This window comes from Moschus berezovskii, chromosome 11, assembly GCF_049115385.1.
Source record: "Moschus berezovskii isolate FMDL1 chromosome 11, NW_MosBer_1.0, whole genome shotgun sequence".
Taxonomy (NCBI): Eukaryota; Metazoa; Chordata; class Mammalia; order Artiodactyla; family Moschidae; genus Moschus; species Moschus berezovskii.
Genome location: NC_142470.1, coordinates 34,382,540 through 34,403,542, shown reverse-complemented (window position 1 = coordinate 34,403,542; position 21,003 = coordinate 34,382,540). Strand labels below are relative to the sequence as shown.

Below are 21,003 nucleotides of genomic sequence, written 5' to 3'. Positions count from 1 at the left end.
AATGTCTCAGAACAGTGTGGTGGGTGTTCTAAGAAGTTACATAGAGTTGTCACACGGAATCAGCAGCTGAAAAAGGGGACTAGCACATTTGTCAGTGTTCCCCATTGTGGGGTCATACCCTGAGCTTGAAGGTCAAGGCATCAGACCCGGGGAGAAACAGTGAATGGGGGAGATTTAGGGACAAAACAAACCTCGGTTTGGCCCAAGGGCCCCCCACTATAACAAATCCGAGACTGGGAGTCAGACAGACTACAGGAAATAGGAGAAAAGGCGGGGGCGGAGCGGGGCCGTGGGGGCCCAGCCTGAGGCAGCCTGCAACAGAGAAAAGAGAGGAATCAGGGTTGAAAACTCAGCCCTTCTGCTGGTCTTCTAGCCAGGGGCTGGGACATGAGACAGACAAGATGGGGAGGCTAGGTAGGTTGAGCACTGCACAGTGGTCTGATAGGGGTGCCTGAGGCCCTGACTGGAAGTTGTTCTCTTGTCTGCTGGAGTGAAGACTGAGAGCATGATGGAAAAAAAGTCAGCGACTGGATTCTTAATGGAGGTACATTTAGTCTTCAGGGGGTCAAAGGGAGAAGGGGAGGAAGAAAATGGTCGTGAATGGCAGAAATGGGACTAAGAGGTGGAATGTGGGGCTGGACACTGGTGCTCACCGTGGTGTGCAGCGGGGTCCCAGCTCCGGCTCACTGCTCTTCTTGGTCTGGGGGGTAGGGGATGTGGGGCCCGAAGAGCCTCTCATCCCTCTGCGAGTCGGCGGTGAGCCCTGGGCCAACCTGGGCCTAGCCTGTGTGGACAGGGGGAGGCTAAGAGGCTGGATTCTTCCATGGACGTTGTTGCTTCTAGGTGTCCTTCTAGTTTCCACATGTACGAGTGTAGTACAGGGGTCAGCATGGGTACTGGGACCCTGAGTTCTTGGGCACTATGCCTAGCTGATAGGGTCAGGCAGGATAATAGCTAAAAAACTCGGGTTCAGTCTATGATTATACAGTCCAAGCTTTACTTAACTAGGGGAGGCGACAGGACCGAGCATTTAACCTTGATAGCTATACCACAGCCAAGATCTGGAGGAGGAGAAAAGCACGATGTGGAAAGATGTTGGAGTATTAGTAGGTCTACTTCAGAGCCTCCATCGCCTCAGCCCCTGCCAGAGCAGCTTAAGCTTCACCCAGGCAGGCAGCTTCTGCCTATACCCAACTTCAGTCAGCCTAGTATGGGGATCTGGACTGAATCGGAGTGGGTGGCACAGCTGGTCCTAGGAGCAGCAACCAGATGTGTTACCTGGGGAATCCGGGACCCCTCCTGGCGGGAAGTCTCCTCGGGCAGGTCTGGGCAGAAAGAGAGGAGAAGCTAAGGGCAGGGGCAAGCAAAGCCAAAGCTAGCAGGCTGAGGTGAGGGTATGTCTGGCAGGGATGCTGGGATTGGAAGCAAGCAAGAGACCTGGCTGAAGGGAACGGGGGGCAGTCGACAGACAGGCACTCAGGCATCAGAGCAGCTTTCTGCTGTGCTTGTGGGGCGAGGATGTAAAGCAGTGCTGGGCATTTTCCCTCCCACTCCCCAGGTGAACAGCGCCTTGCTGGGCTCTGCCAAGAGTTGTTAGCTGGGGGCTGGGGAAGACCCCAAAATGTTACCTGCAGTCGGGTCCTAATACAGGGCATCCGAGGTTCAGCCCCCAGCAGACCTTTCCCAATCACCATGACGGCCTCTGTCTTGTCTCCTGAAGACAGGAATGAGCAGCTGCTCCCTAGGGAACAAAGGAAACTGGGATCAGGACGGGGCCATGGAGAAGAGGTAACTTCCTTTCCATCCAGGTTTCTCAGTACTGGCACTGTTGACATTTTGGACTGGATTATTCTTTGTCATGGGGGGCCACCTTGTGTGTTTCAGGATATTCAGCTGCATCTCTGGGCTTGACCCAGCAGATGGCAATTCTCTTGCTTCCTCCTTACTGTAACAACCAAAAAATTTCTCTAGACATTGGCAAATGTCCACTGTTGTGCAAAACTGCCCCTCGTTTAGAAGCACGGCATGCTCTAGTCTGGTCCAAGGCGTGGAATGGCAACTTGGAGCCTGACTCAAAACCCACTCAAGCTGAACTGCTTTGAATTTGTTAGTGTTATCCCAGTTGTGTGTGTAAGCATTTAAGGATCAAGCAGCACAAGACCGGTGGACTCAGGGCTACCCACCAAAGAGAGTTAACAAGTTGGGAGTAGCAGGCTCTGAGGGAGGCAAAAGATGTCAGACTGGAGTCTGAGAAATCATTCCCATCCAGTCCGTTACATGGCTGGGTCTAGAACTTAAAAGGAAAGCAGATGGTCTAGGCTCTCTATGTGAATGACACGATCCCATAACATGTGTGGTGATGATGGGTGAAAAGGCCTATGCTGTTTTCATTCTTCAGTTTTGTCTAATGTTGCCCAGCTCCTGGAGTCAGGGAATGTGAATAAATAGCAGGTAGGAAAAGTCCTCAGTTTCCTCAACTGTAAAAATAAGATTAAATGAGATAATGTGCTTAGAGCAGTGCCTGCCACATAATAAACGTTCAGCAAGTGGTAACTTATTTTATTATACAAAGACGTTCATAAAACTCCAGCTTCCTGTACAAGGGCATGGATGTTAGTTTAGGGATTTAGGATAGTCCAGGAAGATAACTGATGGCCCTGGTTTGGAGTGGCCTGCATAACATGAAGTCAAGAAGGAGGTGCACGTCATATGGCAGCAAAGCTGGAGGGGTTTCTTCAAGCCTAGTCAGGACTCTGGCCTACACCCTGGGAGGCAGGGAAGGAAGGAGATTGACCAACCCAGATTTCAGTGGCAGTGAGTACAGACCTGATATGCTGAGTGAGTTGGGCAGTAGGCAGGAGCCCACGTGTGAAGGGGCTAGGTTAGAACTAGCAGGAGTTGGGGATGGGGCCAGGCTGCCTGAAGTAGGGCGATGGGTCATTGGCTGCTGCCGCCGTCTCCTGTCCTGGCTTCGGGGCTCTGAGTGGAAGGGACACAAGCAGATAAAAGGGCAAATAAGTGAGGTATTGTCACTCCACTGCCCCATTGGCTTTCCCTTGTCAGCAGATGCCTGTTTCCCATCTTGTTATCACACCAACATCCCTCTTCTGAAGTAAATCTAAGATGGGTAGAAAGACCTAATAACTTACTCCAGCTCTCCTTGTTCATCCAGCCCTCATCCTACTTCACCTCTGTAGCTAACTAGCCTACTCACACCAGTTCATTCTTAAGTTATTGAGCTTAGCTTTTTTCTTCCCTCTAAACGCCCCTCTTCAACTACTTGTCCTGCCCCTAAATGCCAGTATCCCTCACCATTTCATCCTTCTCTCCTGCTCTATGTGGTCAGAACTCCCAAGTCTCCCTCTCGCCCTTTTTCCTGAGGTGCAGTTCTAACTGTCTACTGGTGGTTTCTACCTAGCAGTGTCTCATGACCCCTTGCTTCCTTTCCTTCTATCTTGGTGAAAAATCTGCTAGAAATTTTTGTTTCATCTTTCAACTCCTTCACATGTAGATTTGTATTTAACCCCAAACTGGAGAGTTCTCCCACTGCCTTCTCTTGAATTCCCCCTTTATTCACCTTTGCCATTACCAGTGTCCAGATACAATCTTTATCTCTCATCCAGGCTTTTAAAAAAATATTCTCTACTGGCTTCTCTAGCTTGATTCTATTCCCGTTTATAATCCATCCTTCACACAGATGCCAGAAATTATTAAAGTAAATTATTAAAATAAAGACCTGATCAAAAATCATTTTGGTTCAGACAAGGGGGAGATGCTGAAGGTCTTTTACAGGATAAAGTCCAAATGTTTGAACATGGCATTCAAAGCCCCACCTACTGTGGGTCCAGTTTACACACCCTCAGTAGGATGCTGACTTGATCCTCTGCTATAGCCTCTGTGGCTACTGGCTGTGCTGTTCCTCTGCAATGCCTGTTTCTTCTTCCAGTGAACTCTGGACATCTTATATGTCCCATCTCAAATAATCTTATATGTCCCATCTCAAATATCACCTCTATGAAAGCCTCCCTGACCATTAACAGTAAAATTAATTGTTCTCCTCTCTTTAATTGTTCCCTTGGCTAGTAACTGTTTATGGTTTCTGTCTCCTTAACTAAATGTTAGTATATGTAAAGTACTTATAACAGTGCCTGGCACATAGTAAGCGCTCAATAAATGTTAGCTAATATTCTAATTGAAACTTTGAGTTTCTTGAGGGTAGGGACCTGATCTTTTCCAACTCTATATTTCCAACACTATCTCAGGGCCTGTAAAGTACTGCCTGGAAAAACAAAGACCTTAAACATTTTGTTTGCCTGGATAGCAGACACCCACTGCAGAACATGAGCTGACAACAATCCCTGTCTAAGGGCATATGGTTATACTCTTACGGGGCAGCTCTCTTGGTCCCTTCTTTGTGGCTAGAGCCTCACTGCTACAGATTCTGAAAGGTGGGGTTCCAGTTGGGTAGATGGTGATGAGAAGGGGCAGGGAGGTGCTCAGGCATGGCAGGTCCCTCCTCATCATAGGGGGACAGCAGATACCAAATGTTCTCAAACCAAATGAGCCATTAACTTCTGTGGAACTGAATTTGATGCTGGTTATAGGATGCCAGCTGACTTCTGACAAAGCAACATGTGTTACATGTAAAGAGCCTCATGAAAAGTAGGAAGTAGGTAACAGGAGTTTTATCTTGTCTAACTACACTAGCAGTGACAAGGGTACTTCTGGAATGTTCCCAAACCAAATTTTAAAAAACTGATACTTGTATGAAAAAGGACGAGAAGAAAGGGAGAGATCTCAGAAGGAAGCTACTCTAGCTTTGAGAGGTTGCCGAGATGCTGGGTACCAATTAGAGTATAAGACCATAGACAGGAGTCAAAAACAACCAGACCTTAGGGAGCTAGGAAGAGTTGGCACAGCGATGCCAACAAAAACCGAAGTCAAGGACTCATGGCCACAGTTAAATAACTTGAAACATTATCTACCACCAAAGACTCAGAGATACTGCAGAGCCAAGACCTTGGTAATGGCTTCAGTTAAAACAGGGATGTCAAGATGGTGTCAAGTGACAGTGCACTCGAGTCACTTCAAATAATGAACTTTATGACAGAGGGAGAAACAGCAGTAAACAGATGATCTCAGAAATATCTATACACAGAAGGATGTTGGAACCATGTTAGGGGATGAAGCTTCATCCTACCCCAAGAAAGGATAAAAGAGTGCAAGCAAGAGAGTGAAGGCCTCTGGGACATTTGTAGGTTCCAGTAAGAAGCCAAGTGCCACTCAAAAAGATACAAAGCAAAATGGGCAAATGATATAAAAAATGCCAAGTGAAATGTAGGGATCAAGGGAAAGATATTAAGGATACATCTCTGGAATCCTGCCACTAAAGAGTTTCAGGATAGGAGACAAGTTTGGTTTAGGAGAAAGGCCTGATCTGAAAAATGGGAGGCATTTAAAGGTAGCACGTCATCACTTAAAAGCCTGTCTTAAGACGTGGCTTAGCCTGCCTGTAAGTTTGTCAGCGTAAGCACACAGCCCAGCTTCTCTTGTTTTGACTTCTGGGCCCTGGTGTCATCCAGGCTTATCCAGTTTTATTGTGACAAGAATTAAAGGGAGGAGCTCCAACTCTTCTTGGTTCTAAACTATAGAAACGGCAGCTTAAGGCTGAGCGCAAGTGGTGATGGGACCAGCTGCACTTGTGTGACCAGTTCCGAGAGGGTGCAGCATAGTCATCAGCCCCAAGGTTCCATCTGGGAGCGGCAGGTGAGTCCTGGGCAGAGGCCTGAGACGCAGAGCTAGACTGCATCTCACCACTGTGTGAGTCAGAATGGATATTCTGAGGGCTCAATTCTGGAGCAGTTGTGTACCCTGTGCCTAGGTCCAGCATCATCCCCACTTTCCCCAGACATCTTTAGAACTGTCCCCAGGTAGCACTCAGGTCTCACTGGATCCCTAGGATGATCACAGACCTGATTAATGCCCTTTGAGGGGTGGATAGGCAGACAAGCCTCCATTCACCTCCCAGCTTCTTGCCTTTTATTTGTTCAATAAATATTTTGAAATCATTTCATAAGTGCCAAGCATGTTGCTAGGTGATAAGGGAATAAACAGATATGTTAGGAAACATTGCCTGCCATCAGATAAGTTTTAGTCTTAGGGCATATGGCTATTTAACATTAAACTTTTGTTTTCATGGGAAAAGGTAAAAGTGGTGATGGAGCTGGAGGCTTCCTATGTCCTTTGACTCACTTCTCAAAAGAATCTCTACTCATCATTGGCCTTGAGGTGCTCCACCAGAAGCTGCCAGCCAGCTGAGACAAGGCATCACAGAGGCCAGGAAAGAGTTCTGGTAATCTCAGCTTTAAGTGCCAGAGCTGGGATGGATTAGAGTGGCCATGGTGGGCTGATGCCTCCCTGCTTTACTCTTAAGCCCCTGCCTGGTCTTTATACCAGTAGCCTGCTGTGTAGGCTGGAAGGGGAGCGCCTCGGGTGCAGTTTGCTGCTGCTAAGTCGCTTCAGTCGTGTCCGACTCTGCGACCCCATAGATGGCAGCCCACAAGGCTCCCCCATCCCTGGGACTCTCCAGGCAAAAACACTGGAGTGGGTTGCCATTTAGGGAAGTCCAAGTTCTTGCCTGATCCTGAGAGCAAGTGCCTTCTTCAGTCATGTGTCCTGGGCACCTCACTGGTGTCTCTCTCCACCCCCAGGCCCCCCAGCCTTGTTTTCGTGAATGCATAGCCAACAGGAGGAGGAGCTTGTTTATTCTCCACCCTCTACCCCACAGGTCCTCCTCTGAACTGTCTGCGTCTGCTTTCACACCACTAAACTGCCCACTTTAGCAATGACATTAGCTATTCCCCAGTGATTCTGGCACTATAGCCAGAGGGGTGCTGGGAGGCAAGGCCTACTCAGGCTCTTTCAGCCTCCTGCCCCTGCAACATTTCTATTCACCCCAAGTTGGCTACTTTTTGGCTTCTAAAATGTCATCCCCCAGCCTCTGAGCACAGGCCCAGCCAGACTAGTTAGTTCCCTGAGGCCCTGCCTTAAGCTGCTGGCTGGGATACCTAAATCTTGTCTGAAGTTTTCTAGATAGCCCAACCGCATGTTCTGTTCTAGCCAATAAAGGACTGCCATTAACTAACCTAGTTACATGGGATATCATTTTTTATGCATTAGTGGGAATTTTCTTAAGTAAAAAAATCCTTCAGCAATCCCAGTTTGGGGATTTGGAAGGTGTATTTACATTTACTTTTTCGTTAGATCTCAGAGAGATGAGGTTCATGGTTTTCTTATCTTGGAAGACAAAGACTGCCTAGATGTGGTGAGGGCCCAGAGCCAGGTGTGTGGAACCAAGAGATGTCACAAAGCTACAGCACAGGACAAAAACATTTTCCCAAGGTGAGTTAAAGATGCCAAGTCCAGTACCACAGTATGGATCAGAGGTCCCTATCCCAAGCCAAGGCCAGTCTCCCATCCTGGAGTCTTATCAGGGACTTTGAGATGGAAGTGGCAAAAACTGGAGCACCAGCAAATGCTCAGGAGAGCACAGGAGTCAAGATCCTGGGTCTGCTCTTTCAGCTCCTTAGAGTATTCCTGTCTGGCATTATTAGGAATCTTCTTGACCTCTTGAATTCAGAGATAGTTTCTTGTTCTTAAAAATACTTATGCAAGTCCACAGGGTGTCCTGATTCTCAAACCAGCTCTCTTTCTGCTTCTAAGCTCATTTTCTGCTGCTGCTAATTTACCTGGGGGAATATAGCTTCTCACTTGGTTTCACCTGCGTCTGTATGTGGAGGACTCTTAGATACAACCCTGATACCACCTTTCTGCATTTTGGCCCTTTTTCCTGCCTGTGAAAGATAATTGTGTCCGACTCTTTGCGACCCCATGGACTATATATATATAGTTCATTGAATTCTGCAGGCCAGAATACTGGAGTGGGTAGCCATTCCCTTGGCCAGGGGATCTTCCAAACCCAGGGATCAAACCCAGGTCTCCCGCATTGTGGGCAGATTCTTTACCAGCTGAGCCACTAGGGAAGCCCTTTTCTGCCTGTAGGACATCTCCATATAGCTAGCTTGTGATATCCAAGCATGTCTAAAATAGATAAACAGCACTCTTCTTCAGACAATGTCTTAATGTCATCATGACATACTCCTTTAACTTGTAACCATGAAGCTCTCTTAGTCTTTCTCTTCCACCACCACTGAATCCCTCCACTTGTTTCTATTATGTACCTTCATAGACCCTGGTATAGGCGCTTGTCATCTCATGCATGAACTACTGCAAGGACCCCATCTCCCATACCCTGCCTGATTTCTATATAAACAGTTCACAGACAGCTCGCTTAAGCAGATCTTTTGTTCCCATCATGAGAAACAGTCACTGCTATATGTCTTTGTTAACATGTAATCTTTGTTTTCAAGACATTTCGGTTCTTCCTCCCACCTTTCTTCCTGATTTCCATAGGGAAGGCTTTGCTCTTTGAATCAGCTAGTGTGCCTGCTTGTCGTCCTCTCTACACATAGTGCTGGTCCTGGCTATCACTCTCATCTCTGGACTGTTCTTATTAAACCATAAACCACACCCATTCCTCAAAACCACTTCTCAACTGATCATCCTTTGGGTGATTACTCTTGTGTTTACCCACAACAGCGGCTCCCCGCGTTCCATGCTTACAGTGCGCTTTTCTGCTGTGTTTACAGCCCTGTGTCCCTTATGAAGTTTCGAGTCAGTCCACCAGCAATTACTTTGTACTGACTGTGCCTATTTTCTATTAGTTATTTCGCAGAAGTAACAAAGACTCGATGCACATGAGTTTGGGTGAACTCTGGGAGTTGGTGATGGACAGGGAGGCCTGGCGTGCTGCGATTCATTGGACTGCAAAGAGTTGGACACAACTGAGTGACTGAACTGAACAAAGAAACAGAATACATGTTTCTCACTTAAGGAGCTTAATACAACACTCTACATTGGTGTGCGGGGGGGAGTGGGTGGAGCAGGGAAGATGTTAATAAAGTATTGACTAAAAACTGCCTAGAATCCTCCAGTGACGACCTAGAAAAGGCTCTTTACTGTTTCCCTTTTGTAGTCAGGGAAGAAGATTTAGGGTGCTCATATTCCTTCCATGAGTTAAGAGGAAAAGAAATTAAAAGAAGAAAAAATATCCAGATTTAAGATAGGAAACTCAAGTATGCTGGAATGCAAAAAGATGTAAGTTTGAATAACTGCCACTTAATAGCTGTGCAACCTTGAACCAGTTAACCTTCAGCACCCTCAGCTTCCTCTTTAGAAAAATGGAAATACCACCTATCTTCAGGGTCCTTTTAAGGATTAAATGAAATAAATATGCGGTACTGTTTTGTTCACTGTTTAACGCTATTTAAATATAAGGCATTATTACTGCTTTAATACTCCAACAATGTACAAAAGTGTCCTTTCTCAGTGAAGACAGACTCTCTGAGTGGGGCTTGGAACCTAAGCAGAGGTAACTATGGGGTCTGCCAGGGACAACATCTTATTGGTCAAAGCTGGTGAGGACCTCTGCTCTCTCTCCTGTGGCTGCTCTAATTAGCGGTCATTTCCGCAGCCACTGACACCAGGGCATGTTTCTGCTCTGCACCAAAAGCTTTGTTGCAAGCTGAGCAGCTGTGAAGTGCTTACAAGGACAAGTGCAGCTTGAAGACCAGCAAAGCTCAGTTTCTAGTGTATATACCTCTGCTCTGGCCAGACTGCTGGAGCCTAGAAGCCACATACAATGCTGATTTCTGATCTAGCGTTATTTCTAGCAATAGCACTGCAACAGTTGCCCTACTCCAGTCCAGGTCACACCCAAGGGACGGCTCTGAAGTCCCTTCCTCTTCTTTTTCCTTAAAGGCCCACCTGTTTCTGGTCAAGCAGGGTCTTATTGGCCAAACCTAGGGGCACAGTTGAGGGACTGTGGATACCACTGGAAGGGGCTGGACTGTGAGCCTAGTACAGAAGCTGTCTGTAGTTGTTCCATGTTTCTTTGGAAAAGCTGGCATCCTTCCAACACTTTCTGAACAGGCTCTGAAGCCAGGAACAAGTTCAGCCGTAGAGACCCTGGGTAGGATTCACCATCTGCATGGTGCTGCGACTGTGAGAAAACCTCCTTATCCTGCCTGCTCCCAAGACAGAGCAACCTGTCCTTGTTGTGGAGGCTCCATGTCTCAGTGTGACCCTGCTCTAGCCAGTGATTCTTCCTTGGGCACTTCCTGCCTCCCAGCAGTTGCTGAAACCCAAGACCCCGGACTTCCGCCTCTGCCACACAATACTGTCTGGAGCTTGTGCCGCAGGGAACACCAAGGTCGCAGAAGAGGCTGCAGATTCTGCTACAAACTAATTTTATTGATTCATCCCTTGGTCCCAGGCCGAGTGTGTATCTTCAAGCTCTCACTTCCCCCAGCAATGCCCCAAACAACCGAACACCTGTTGCAGGGGCTCCCAGACTAGCTTACCTCTGACGGGGCCCAGCACCCCGTGGCTGACCTTTTGGGTGCTAGAGCCCAGGCCTGGCAGCCCGGCAGGCCGGCTGCCATGAAAAGGAAAGCTGGGGGAGTTCTTCATCTGTGGAGAATTTTGTTGGCTGCTGCTGCTACCACCGGCACTTGTGCCAGTACTAAAACTTCGTGCGCGGCTCAAGGTGTTTTCAGAGCAGGAAACAGGCAGTCCGCTGCAAGAAGCAGACACCAGTTAATCCTGGGCCAGGAGGTTGTCTTGCATCGTCCTTCCTGGTCTGATGCCCAGTCCAGCGTCACCTCTGTGGTGAAAAGGCTCAGGACTCATTCTGAGGTGGCAGGGAGGAATCTGTGTCCATGGATAAGGAATCTAACGTGGGGCATCTCAGGCTGCCTGGGGGCCCTTGTTCACATGTGCATGCTCCTGCTGAGAATATACTAAGAGCCATGTGGGCTGGCCCTGGGCAGCTTTAACTCCCAGTGAGGTCCCCATTGTCACCCTGGTGCTGCCCTGGGCCCCCCCACCCTAGTTCTACTTGATTTTGCACAGGGCTCTGGAGCAGAGAATCCCCTAACGTGCTTTTCCGACATCTCGGAAGTATGTAGTGCTACGTAAATGGGGAGAGGATCCCATTCTCCAAAAAGTGCACTAACCCTCCTAATCGGAATTCACCTTGGAAACATTCACCACGTGGTTCTTTTGGAAGTTGGGAATCACACAAATTCCTTGGAACTCTGCTCTAGAGCCCTGTGCCAGGGCCCCAGCCTCTCCCTCCCCGCTGCTTGTCTTACTTGGTATTTCTGGGTGGAGTTCGAGAGCCTCTCTTCTTGCTGATACCCATGTTCACAGTGGTGCTCAAGCCTCGGCTGCTGCGCACGTGTTTCAGCATCCAGGCCCGGAGGTTTGTTAGGCTGCTGTGCTCCGACAGCACGATTCGGGGCCACGGGTTGCACTCTGCCATGTCCAGAGCTGCAATGGCCATGGCTCGTCCCACCTGTGGGGAGTCCAAATTGGCTCAATGTCTTGGTCTTCCAACCGGAAGCTGTTTCCATACATGGGTGCTGTGTTGGCTTGGAGTTACAGCCCAGTGGAAGGGAAGGAGAGGCTGGCCTCACATTTGCTCAATGACTATGTCAGCTGTGGTGCTCAGGCTGTTTACTGCAAAGTGGATTTAGGGCTGTCCCCTAAATTGCTGCCCATCTAGGGCCCTCATCCATTATAAGCAGGGGCAGGTGGGCTTTTGGGATGGCCCCAGGCAGGAGTTCTACCAGCAGGAGAAGACACTGGGATCTCTTTTATAACCCACAGTTCCTTATGTTCCTCTCATCTGCCCCAGGACTCCGCGATCATCAGGACCTCTGTAGAGGGGGTGCTTTGAACTCACGAGGGATCTAATCTAATAGGAGGGGGAAGATAAGCTCACAGGCAAAGAATGTGACTCAGCTGTGCTAGGAGAGTCTCTGTGGCAGGGCTGGGGGTCAGAGTAGTACCCACTCACCCCCTTGATACCTTTATAGTGAGAGGCCTGGCGCCTATTAACTGAGGAGAACCACCATCACGGCTGACAGGTGAGCCGGCGACAGTGGTGAATCTCCTCAGAGGGCCTGAGCGTCAGGTGGTGGAGCGGAAGGCCTTTCCAGACTGCTCTCTCCCTTTCCCCACTCGTCCCCTGCGTTCGTACCTGCTCGAACAGTTCCACAGTGTATCTGGAAGGGAAGGCCGGCGGGGGAGGGGGGCTGGCACGCCCGTTGTCATGGCAGGCGGCAGGGATGCTGTTTACTGAGCGTCCAGTGTTGTAGTTGCATTCAAGTGTGTAGCTAAGACACGGAGACCTTTATCAGACAGAATCTGGACAGAACCATGGGGGACAGACTAGGTGGTCTACGAGATAATCAGCTGGGGTAGAGTGTACACAAATAGAAAGGGCTGATCCCCAGCAACTAGCAACTGACCCTGGCACTTCATCACAGAAGAAAGGTCCCCCAAAAGGTAGTGTCCCAGACTAAAGACAACGACACAAACTGTGAATCTGTCCTTTGGGAAGACTTCATCCATCCCCTGCCCCTCACACACCCTACACTGGGTTATTGTTTTCTTTGGGCAGCTATTTCATCCACTGTATCTCAGTTTCCACCCAACCTGTGGATTATCCCTGAGGCTTTGTAGATTGCAACCCGGCCGCTTCCCTCTTTGGACTGGCCATCTCTGCGGTCTCGGGCATACATGTTCTTCTCTGAGAAATTGCAGCCCTGGAAGTCAAAGTGGGCTGAGTTCAAGGAGATGAGCTTTGGATACAGCATATTTTCCACCTGTTTGGGTGAGGAAAAAGGCAACTCAGAAGGAGAGACAGACAGGAAGGATGGGGCAAGGAAGAGATGCCTAGTGTACGGTCATGTACCTTCACACAGCAGACACACCTTCAGAACCATCAGCAGTATGTATAGTCAGCATTGCTTACATCCTCACTGAATGTCTGACAATATTTCTAGGTGTCGGGAAGGTATGATTCTACCTCTTTTTAAGCCCTTCTCTCCGATAATATAAAATTCTCCTTCTCCCCTGGTGTTCCAAACTCTAGAAAAACTATAATGCTAGTAGCTTGACCTTTCAGAGGTCATGATGTAACACAATGAGGTGCTGCCCCTTCTTGGCCCCTGGAGCTCGCTCAGAATAAGCTGCCTCTTGCCAGCCCCAGGCCTTCCTGCCAGAAGGCCCTCCTCCCTCCGTTCATGGCCTGACCGTCATCTCCTGACTTGCGATACTCCCCACACTCACATGATGTTCTGCAGATTCCCACCTGGGTGTTCTCGTCACTAAAGCTGTTTCCATACATGAAGCAGCCCCTTTTGGAAGCATGTCCGTGCAGGTCCACGTAGTAAGCAACACCGCTCTCTCTGGGGGGGATGGCATCGGGGGCCGGCTGCTCCACCTCAGCTGACTCCTGTGGCATAATCCACACGCTGCTGGGCTTCTGCTCAGCTGCCTCAGTTTGTGTCCACGCCTCAGGTTTATCCCCGCCGGACGAGCGCCCAAGGTGCGCTCTGTTTTGGAGACTGTCGGCTTTCTCAGGGTCAGAGAGGGGAGCCTCAGGAGGGAGATGGGAACTGTGCTGGTGCTCAGAGGGACTCTGGGAGTTCAGACGGGAGTGCACGTGGTGGTAGAGAAGCACGGCTTTCGCCCCGTAGATGGCTGGGTGCAGGACTGCATCGGGCTTTAGGTACTGACGGTTCAGGTTCACTCCTCGCGAGTCTGTGCTGCAGGGAGACAAGGACCAAAGTGGGGGCATGAGGGCTGGGCCAGCGAAGGGGACACATGGCAGATGAAAAGGAAACTGACTTAGGAAACGAGAGGCTGAAGCTGCAACAGGAAAGACAGAACCGACGCTGGTCCTCGCCCTGGTCAGCTGTTATCTCTCCTAATCTAAAAGACAGAAATCTAAAAGTCAGCTCCCTCTACCCAGATGGACCTATGGATATGCTGGCTTTACTCCCCTAGAAAGTGCCACTGGATGGGATCGTATTTGTTCTCGGCTCACTGGATGATCGCAGGGACTTGCTTTTGTTAGGGTGCAAGAGGACTGGGAACACAGACACTAGATACGAGGCTAACAGCTGCCAGTGAGATGCAGGTTATGAGGGGACTGGGAACAATCCATGTGGCTGGGCATGCTTCTTACCGGTAGTGACCCCGGACGACCCCATCGGGGTTCAACATAGGAATCAGCTTAAAGACAAACAGGCGACGTAGGGTTTGGGCCCGGGGGTCGTCAGGTCGAAGAATGAAGTCCAGAAAACCATTGAAGACAAAGCTAGATGGAGTCTCCCCGGGGTGTACCCTACTGCTTAAGAAGAATATCTGAGGTGAAGAGGAGAGCAGTTATTAGGTCATTTGCTCTATATTCCAGGGTAACCATGTGGGGATGGTGGTGGGACAAGGTGGAAACAGCCATTGTATTTCCAGCTGGTTGAGTACGCAACTGGAGTAGGAGCTGTCACACCTGCCTCAGAACACAGGCTGAGGTCGTGTCCACGGGGCCGAGGGATAATATGGCCTCAACCTACCAGCAGTCCCTGGGGCTAGGCCAAGGCCAGGGTACTACCTTTATGCTACTCCTACTCACTCTCTTGCCTGTGAAACAGAATGGTCGGGGGGTGCTGGCATCAGGAAATAGCTGCTCTAGACGGGGCTCTCGATCTTCCTGAAGTCCATGGCAGGAACTGATCGTCAGTAGATCTACACGAAGTCCATCCAGAGAATAGCAGAGGGTCTCCCGGTGGTAATAGATGGTATCCAGGGGGCTGGAGGTGTGAAAGTCATTAAGCCAGAAGTCCCTGAAGTCCTATCAACCAGTGGGCATGGTCACCAACCCAGGATTTGTAGGATCTGGTCCTTCATCCTAACTTTTGGGGCCTTCTAGTCCCTCACAGTGTTAAATGAGCCTGAGGATTTGGGTTGGGTCTACATTGTCAGTGGAGAAGGAAATGGCAACCCACTCTGGTATTTTTGCCTGGAGGATCCCAGGGACAGGGGAGCCTGGTGGGCTGCCATCTATGGGGTCGCACAGAGTCGGACACGACTGAAGCGATGTAGCAGCAAATACACTGTCAGAATGCAGGGAACAGGACAGGATGAAGTTAAGGTTTTATTCCCCAGTTTATGGTGCCCTAAGGTAGACTACTTTGCATAGACACAGAGAGGTGGCCTCTCTTGGGGCAGGAAAAAAGCAAATGTGTGGTTAGCAGTGGCTGCTACTGCTGCTAAGTCAACTTCAGTTGTGTCCGACTCTGTGTGACCCCATAGATGGCAGCCCACCAGGCTCCCCCGTCGCTGGGATTCTCCAGGCAAGAACACTGGAGTGGGTTGCCATTTCCTCCTCCAATGTGTGAAAGTGAAAAGTGAAAGTGAAATCGCTCAGTCGTGTCCGACCCTTAGCGACCCCACGGGCTGCAGCCTACCAGGCTCCTCCATCCATGGGATTTTCTAGGCAAGAGTACTGGAGTGGCTTGCCATTGCCTCCTCCGTAGCAGTGGCAGTGCTGGCTAAATTCTGGGTGACTGATGGGAGCTGGGATATTAAGAGACTTGAAGTAGGCAGGTGGTGAAGTAGTAGGTGGGATGCTAAGGTCAAGGTCACACAGAAACATTTGTCAGGGGTACCCGAAGTCCCACATGCTACACAGAGGAAAGAACAGATGAGGTTTGGGGTCAGGGCTCTGAGGGAAAGTTCCAGGAGTAGCAGAGATGCTCTGCGATCCAGGACTATGACAGGAAAAAGAATGGGGTTGGCACCTGCTATGGGTAGGGTTGTTCTCCAGAAAACGCTGGTCTAGCTGGTTTAGCAAATCCTGGCAGTCACTGTAGGAGAACGGGTAGCAGAAAGCGAAGAAGGTGGTGGCCCCACGGCCTTCCACGAAACGGTGAATGAAGGACAACACAAACTGTGTCTCTGTCATCTGAGGAGCAGAGGAGGAAGGGGGAGGGGCAACATGCCATTGGTGTCAGAACTGAGAGCCTACTGGGTCGACCACCAGAAGCTGACCGCACACCCTCATCACTTTTACCAACACCCCTCCCTCTGCGACACCCCGTGACAACCAGCTCCTTCTGAGCTTCCCGAGGCAGGGGCTTATCTTGGACTCCAGCTGGCACCAGAGGGACCCAAGTCTGTATTTCCTCCTCGTGGAAAATTTACCTCAAAGGTGGGCCGGTCTCGAATGCGTTCCCAGCGTGGCCGAGTGGGCAGTGTACGCACAAAGGGAGCCATGCCCTGGGAATACAGCTTGCTTTGCTTGTTCATGTTCATTATATTGATCTTGATGAGTTTTCCTGGAGTTCCTCCTCGGACGCTGAAGTAGAACCATGACCTGAGGGCAGAGTAGGAGAGACACATCATTCTACACAGGAGGCTTGGAAAGGGGCTATGTGGGGTGGGGGGGTGGGGGACTGGAGCAAGCCAAACTGGGAAAGGGCTACTGGGTAGAGAATGAGGAGGGGGATGGGGTAGGAGAGAAAGGGTGGTGTGCTGGCATGAACTCTCAAAGGGCTAACAGAAGTAAGGACGCAGGGCCCGCCTCGCTTCCTTCTTCCACCCTCCATTACTTTCTTCTTACCTGTTCCCATTCTCAAATTCCGTTTCAGCACAGTCTGGTCGGGTCCACACATTGAATTCATAGTCAGGGGAAGAGGCAATGCTGCTGGTGGAGGCTGATGCCCCACCCACTACTCCTTCCCCATCGTTAGACACAGATTCCACCTTCTCCACATGGGCTAGGTTCCCTGAATCAAAGCGAGAACTGAACAGCAATCCCCCACAGCGCAGCTCCATGGTGGGGCTGGGAAAGCATCCTCCTGCACCACTCTGGCCCTGAGAGCTGGGAAAAACGTGGGGTAGGGAGGAGAGGGAAGAAAACTGAAAACGTGTTCTTTGGGTATCGCTGGGTAAATGAGAGCTCCTCTAAGGGAGTACCATAAGAAGAAGGGACATGTGGCCTTCCAGCAAAGGCCAAGAATAAGCAATATTCTGTCCCTACACTAAGGGTTGTAACTGACTTCAAAGGACCCTATTTTACCACAGTGTGGCTATTCCAAAATGAAATACTCAATGAAGTATCAATTAACACTAGACTCTAAGCCTCTTTGCAGCCCAAAGATGAGAGAAGATAGAGGTCCAACTGCCCAAATCCAGCCGTGATACACCAACTACAACATAACATCAGCTTGAAAGATGGCCCATTCTGGATCTCCAGTTCCTAGACTGGCTCCCTGCTCTGGAGAAGAGCAGAAGGGAGAGAACCAAGTTTCTAACTTGAGATGGACAGCTCTCTCTCCACTCCTCTGCTTTCACAAGCACTGACCCGCTGCTGCTGCTGCTCCCTGAGCCCTGGAAGGGCTGGTTCTTTTTTTTGTTTTTAATTTTATTACCCCATGCCTATTAATTATGAAAGAAAACTAGGCATGTGGCCTTTGCCAAGCCAAAGTTAACTGGGCAGAAGCCACCTGCTCACATGGAGACTGCAGCTTAATCCCCCTAAGGGTATGAGTCTATTCCACACCGCCCCCCTAAGCACCGAGGCCCCTGAAAAAGATACCCTGGTAGTTGTGGGTCAGTAGTGGGTATTCTGAGCATCTCTAGACAAAAGTGGCCCATAGAGACCTACTTGGGGACGGGGGATGGCTTCTCGACCCACGACTCCGAAGGACCCTCACACCAGGACCTAGCTTGCCCCGGCTTGTTGGCTTGGGATGGGTAGGGGCGGACTCACACTCGAGGGAGGCTAACAAGGCAGGGCGTAGGGGTCAGAGGTGAGGCCAAAGGAGTGGGGGTGGGGCGGGACCAGCCTGGGCGAGGGGCGGGGTGGCCCAGCCGGGTGGGCTTCCAGAGGGGTTGCGGGCCGCCGAGGGCTGAGAAGGGGGCGGGGCCGGGGCCCGCACTCCACACAGAGCCCCTCACCTCTCTCCAGGCCGGTGATCCCGCTCCCTCTCCCGCTAGCGAGGCGCCACCTGGGCCCCGGCACCCGGGCCCTCCACCCAGGACCCAAACAAAACCCGAGCGCCGCGGTGCCGGGACCCCGCTCTGCCAGGAAACAAGAAGTCTCACGCCTATTGGCCGCGGGCACAGCTGGCTACCCGCCCAGTAAGGCGAGCTGCCATTGGTCAGCACACCGGGGTTCCCTCGCACGTTTAGCGGGTACCTGAGCCGGTGCTGTTTGCTGGCTCGACCTGCAGGCGAGGCGGGAGGATTCCACCCGCGTCTTCTCGGAAGACGGTTAACGGCCTTGCTACCGGGAGGAGAAAAAGGCTGTGATCAAAAAGGACCCTGGAAAAGACTTACCTGCAAAATAAAAGGACCGCTTGTGAAGCTGATGACTGCCTACTGTACTCCTTTGTGTATTACAAAACACCCAGAAGGTTCAGCCGCTCTCAGTTGGGGAAGTCTTCCAATGCATGGGGCAAAAACCGAGTGGAGGATGCGGGCATCGATCCCGCTACCTCTCGCATGCTAAGCGAGCGCTCTACCATTTGAGCTAATCCCCCAGCTGCTTTTGGCTCCTTTCCTTTTGCCTTACAGGTTGTTCTGCGGTATCCGCTGACCAGTGGACCCGCCGCGGTTGGGGAAATTCATTTGGCTTAGCAGAGGGACCACGGACCGGATTTTTAAAAGCAGGTATATAATAATTACACATAAGCAATAATAAACCTTATTTAAAAGCACAGATTAGCACTCCTTTGCATGTAACCCACAAGACAGAATAACCGCACCTCCAGTGTTTACCGCATATATCTTTCAAGGAATACCGGCAGTGCGCAAACTCAGTGGGTTTCTAGGTAAACTTTCCTTTTGCGAGGAAGAGAAGGTTAAAAAGATCATACGAAGTCCTTCGAGCCGGAATCGAACCAGCGACCTAAGGATTGCCACAGCTCACTCACTACAGTCCTCCGCTCTACCAACTGAGCTATCGAAGGCCCCGCTGCTAGCGAAGGCTGCCGCTGTCCCTCTAATACTTACCAAGGCCACACTCGAGGGTCTCAAAAGATTGTAGGAGGCTTAGCGCCCACCTTCTAAAGAAGCTCCTCCAGGCTGCACAGAACAGAGGAACCTGGAGGCAGAAATGCGAGCAAAGGACGCTGCCAAAGGACCCGCTTTCCAACCTGGACCAAGGAAACACGGACCACACAGGTCCCTTCCGTTTCCGTGCTTTTTACAAAACGAAAGCCCCCGACCCTCCACCCGCGGTGGCTTCTACAGGACTGCGGACGCTTAGCGACCCGGCCCACGACCCTGACTTCTGCTCCTGATTTCTCTAGCCTGGCCAGCATACCCACTTGCTCTACTCTCGCCAGGCGCCTGCCGGGTTTGCAAAGCCGAAGGCTTACGTTTGCTATTTCCGCTCCTCGTTTCCCTCCGCTGTTTCCGCGGGCGCCAATATAGTCTTACTTTCCTCCTGATAGGAAGGACATTCATTCAGTCGATTAACCCATGTTTGTCGGGATCCTTTCCTCCTAAGAGCAAGAAAGATACAAACCATGGAGCTGCTGGAGGCGAGCGGGGCGGCCCAGGGGCGGGCGGCGCGGGACGCCGAGGGCTTAGCGACGCCAGACGCGGCCCGGAGCCGGGCCGCTTGCCTCCCCCAGACCCCCGCCCCTGCCGGCCTCACACCTGTGTCTCCTTCCAGGGGCCAGGGGCGCCAGCCCACAATCCTTTGCCCATCAGAAGCTCCCGGGGTTTTAAAACAAAGAAACGCACCTAGAACCCATTGCGTGTGTGCGGATCGGCTTTCCGTGTGGCGGGGTGGGTGTGTGGGGAGACCCGATCTCCACTGCCTGCTCTGCGACCACCGCCTGAGCTACCCCGGGTCACAGTCGCCCCTGGCGAATCCAGGTCAGACGAGGGTTTCAAGCCCCTGGCGACTCCGACATTTTGTGGGGTCCCTCAGCTCAGTTCAGTTCAGTCACTCAGTGGTGTCTGACTCTTTGCGACCCCATGAACCGCAGCACGCCAGGCCTCCCTGTCCATCACCAACTCCCGGAGTCCACCCAAACCCATGTCCATCGAGCCGGTGATGCCGTCCAACAATCTCATCCTCTGTCATCCCCTTCTCCTCCTGCCCTCAATCTTTCCCAGCATCAGGGTCTTTTCCAATGAATCAGCTCTTCGCATCAAGTGGCCAAGGGATTGGAGTTTCAGCTTCAACATCAGTCCTTAAAATGAACAACCAGGATTGATCTCCTTTAGGATGGACTGGTTGGATCTCCTTGGAGACTTTCCGGTCTCCAAGGGACTCTCAAGGGTCTTCTCCAACACCACAGTTCAAAGCACCAATTCTTGTGCACTTAGCTTTCTTTATAGTCCAACTCACATCCATACATGACTACTGGAAAAGCCATAGCCTTGACTAGACGGACCTTTTTTGGCAAATGTCTCTGCTTTTTAATATGCTGCCTAGGTTGGTCATAACTTTCCTTTCAACGAGTAAGCGTCTTTTTATTTCATGGCTGCAATCACCATCTGCAGTGATTTTGGAGCCCCCCAAAATAAAGTCTGACACTGTTTCCACTGTTTCTCCATCTATTTGCCATGAAGTAATGGGACCAGATGCCATGATCTTAGTTTTCTGAATGTTGAGCTTTAAGCCAACTTTTTCACTCTCCTCTTTCACTTTCATCAAGAGGCTCTTTAGTTCTTCTTCACTTTCTGCCATAAGGGATGTCATCTGCATATCTGAGGTTATTGATATTTCTCCCAGCAATCTTGATTCCAGCTTGTGCTTCCTCCAGTCCTGTGTTTCTCATGATGTACTCTGCATATAAATTAAATAAGCAGGGTAACAATGTACAACCTTGACGTAATCCTTTTCCTATTTGGAACCAGTCTGTTGTTCCATGTCCAGGTCTAACTGTTGCTTCCTGACCTGCTTACAGATTTCACAAGAGGCAGGTCAGGTGGTCTGGTATTCCCATCTCTTTCAGAATTTTCCACAGTTTGTTGTGATCCACACAGTCAAAGGCTTTGGCATAGTCAATA

General features: G+C 50.5%; 1 protein-coding gene and 2 non-coding genes across 12 annotated transcripts; all 3 read right to left on the bottom strand.

The window, feature by feature from the left end:
- Positions 1 to 56: 56 nt before the first annotated feature.
- Positions 57 to 19,309, bottom strand: AGBL5 (AGBL carboxypeptidase 5). Of its 10 annotated transcripts, none has more exons than XM_088841242.1 (16): positions 17,932 to 18,078; positions 16,592 to 16,852; positions 16,174 to 16,345; positions 15,771 to 15,934; positions 14,603 to 14,780; positions 14,159 to 14,337; positions 13,280 to 13,736; positions 12,622 to 12,791; positions 12,164 to 12,299; positions 11,274 to 11,476; positions 10,482 to 10,696; positions 2,827 to 2,979; positions 1,629 to 1,741; positions 1,279 to 1,347; positions 654 to 784; positions 57 to 312 (listed from the first exon to the last, which is right to left on the bottom strand). In XM_088841242.1, exons 2-16 carry the CDS (start codon positions 16,804 to 16,806, stop codon positions 141 to 143), a joined length of 2,727 nt encoding a protein of 908 aa, XP_088697368.1. In that variant the 5' UTR covers positions 16,807 to 16,852; positions 17,932 to 18,078; the 3' UTR covers positions 57 to 140. The 10 variants fall into 10 exon arrangements, 4 of the variants coding, with proteins under 4 accessions (XP_088697368.1, XP_055256100.2, XP_055256101.2 ...); XR_016038549.1 differs by lacking the exon at positions 17,932 to 18,078 and adding exons at positions 18,173 to 18,312; positions 18,988 to 19,309 and having other exon boundaries at positions 174 to 312; positions 1,279 to 1,741; XR_016038548.1 differs by lacking the exon at positions 17,932 to 18,078 and adding exons at positions 18,173 to 18,259; positions 18,988 to 19,309 and having other exon boundaries at positions 174 to 312; positions 1,279 to 1,741.
- On the bottom strand, positions 18,443 to 18,515 carry TRNAA-AGC (transfer RNA alanine (anticodon AGC)). The gene has a single exon. It is a non-coding gene; the product is annotated as a tRNA-Ala (tRNA).
- On the bottom strand, positions 18,856 to 18,944 carry TRNAY-GUA (transfer RNA tyrosine (anticodon GUA)). Its single transcript is given in 2 exon segments — positions 18,856 to 18,891; positions 18,908 to 18,944. It is a non-coding gene; the product is annotated as a tRNA-Tyr (tRNA).
- Positions 19,310 to 21,003: the final 1,694 nt, after the last annotated feature.

Coding starts and splice junctions, on each gene's coding strand:
- AGBL5 (XM_088841242.1), bottom strand. CDS start 16,806: ATGGAGCTGCGCTGTGGGGGATTGCTGTTCAGTTCTCGCTTTGATTCA. Junction 13,737..14,158: donor GTCGTCCGGGGTCACTACCG/GTAAGAAGCATG, acceptor GTCTCCCTGCAG/CACAGACTCGCGAGGAGTGA. Junction 10,697..11,273: donor ACTCCACCCAGAAATACCAA/GTAAGACAAGCA, acceptor TGCTTCTTGCAG/CGGACTGCCTGTTTCCTGCT.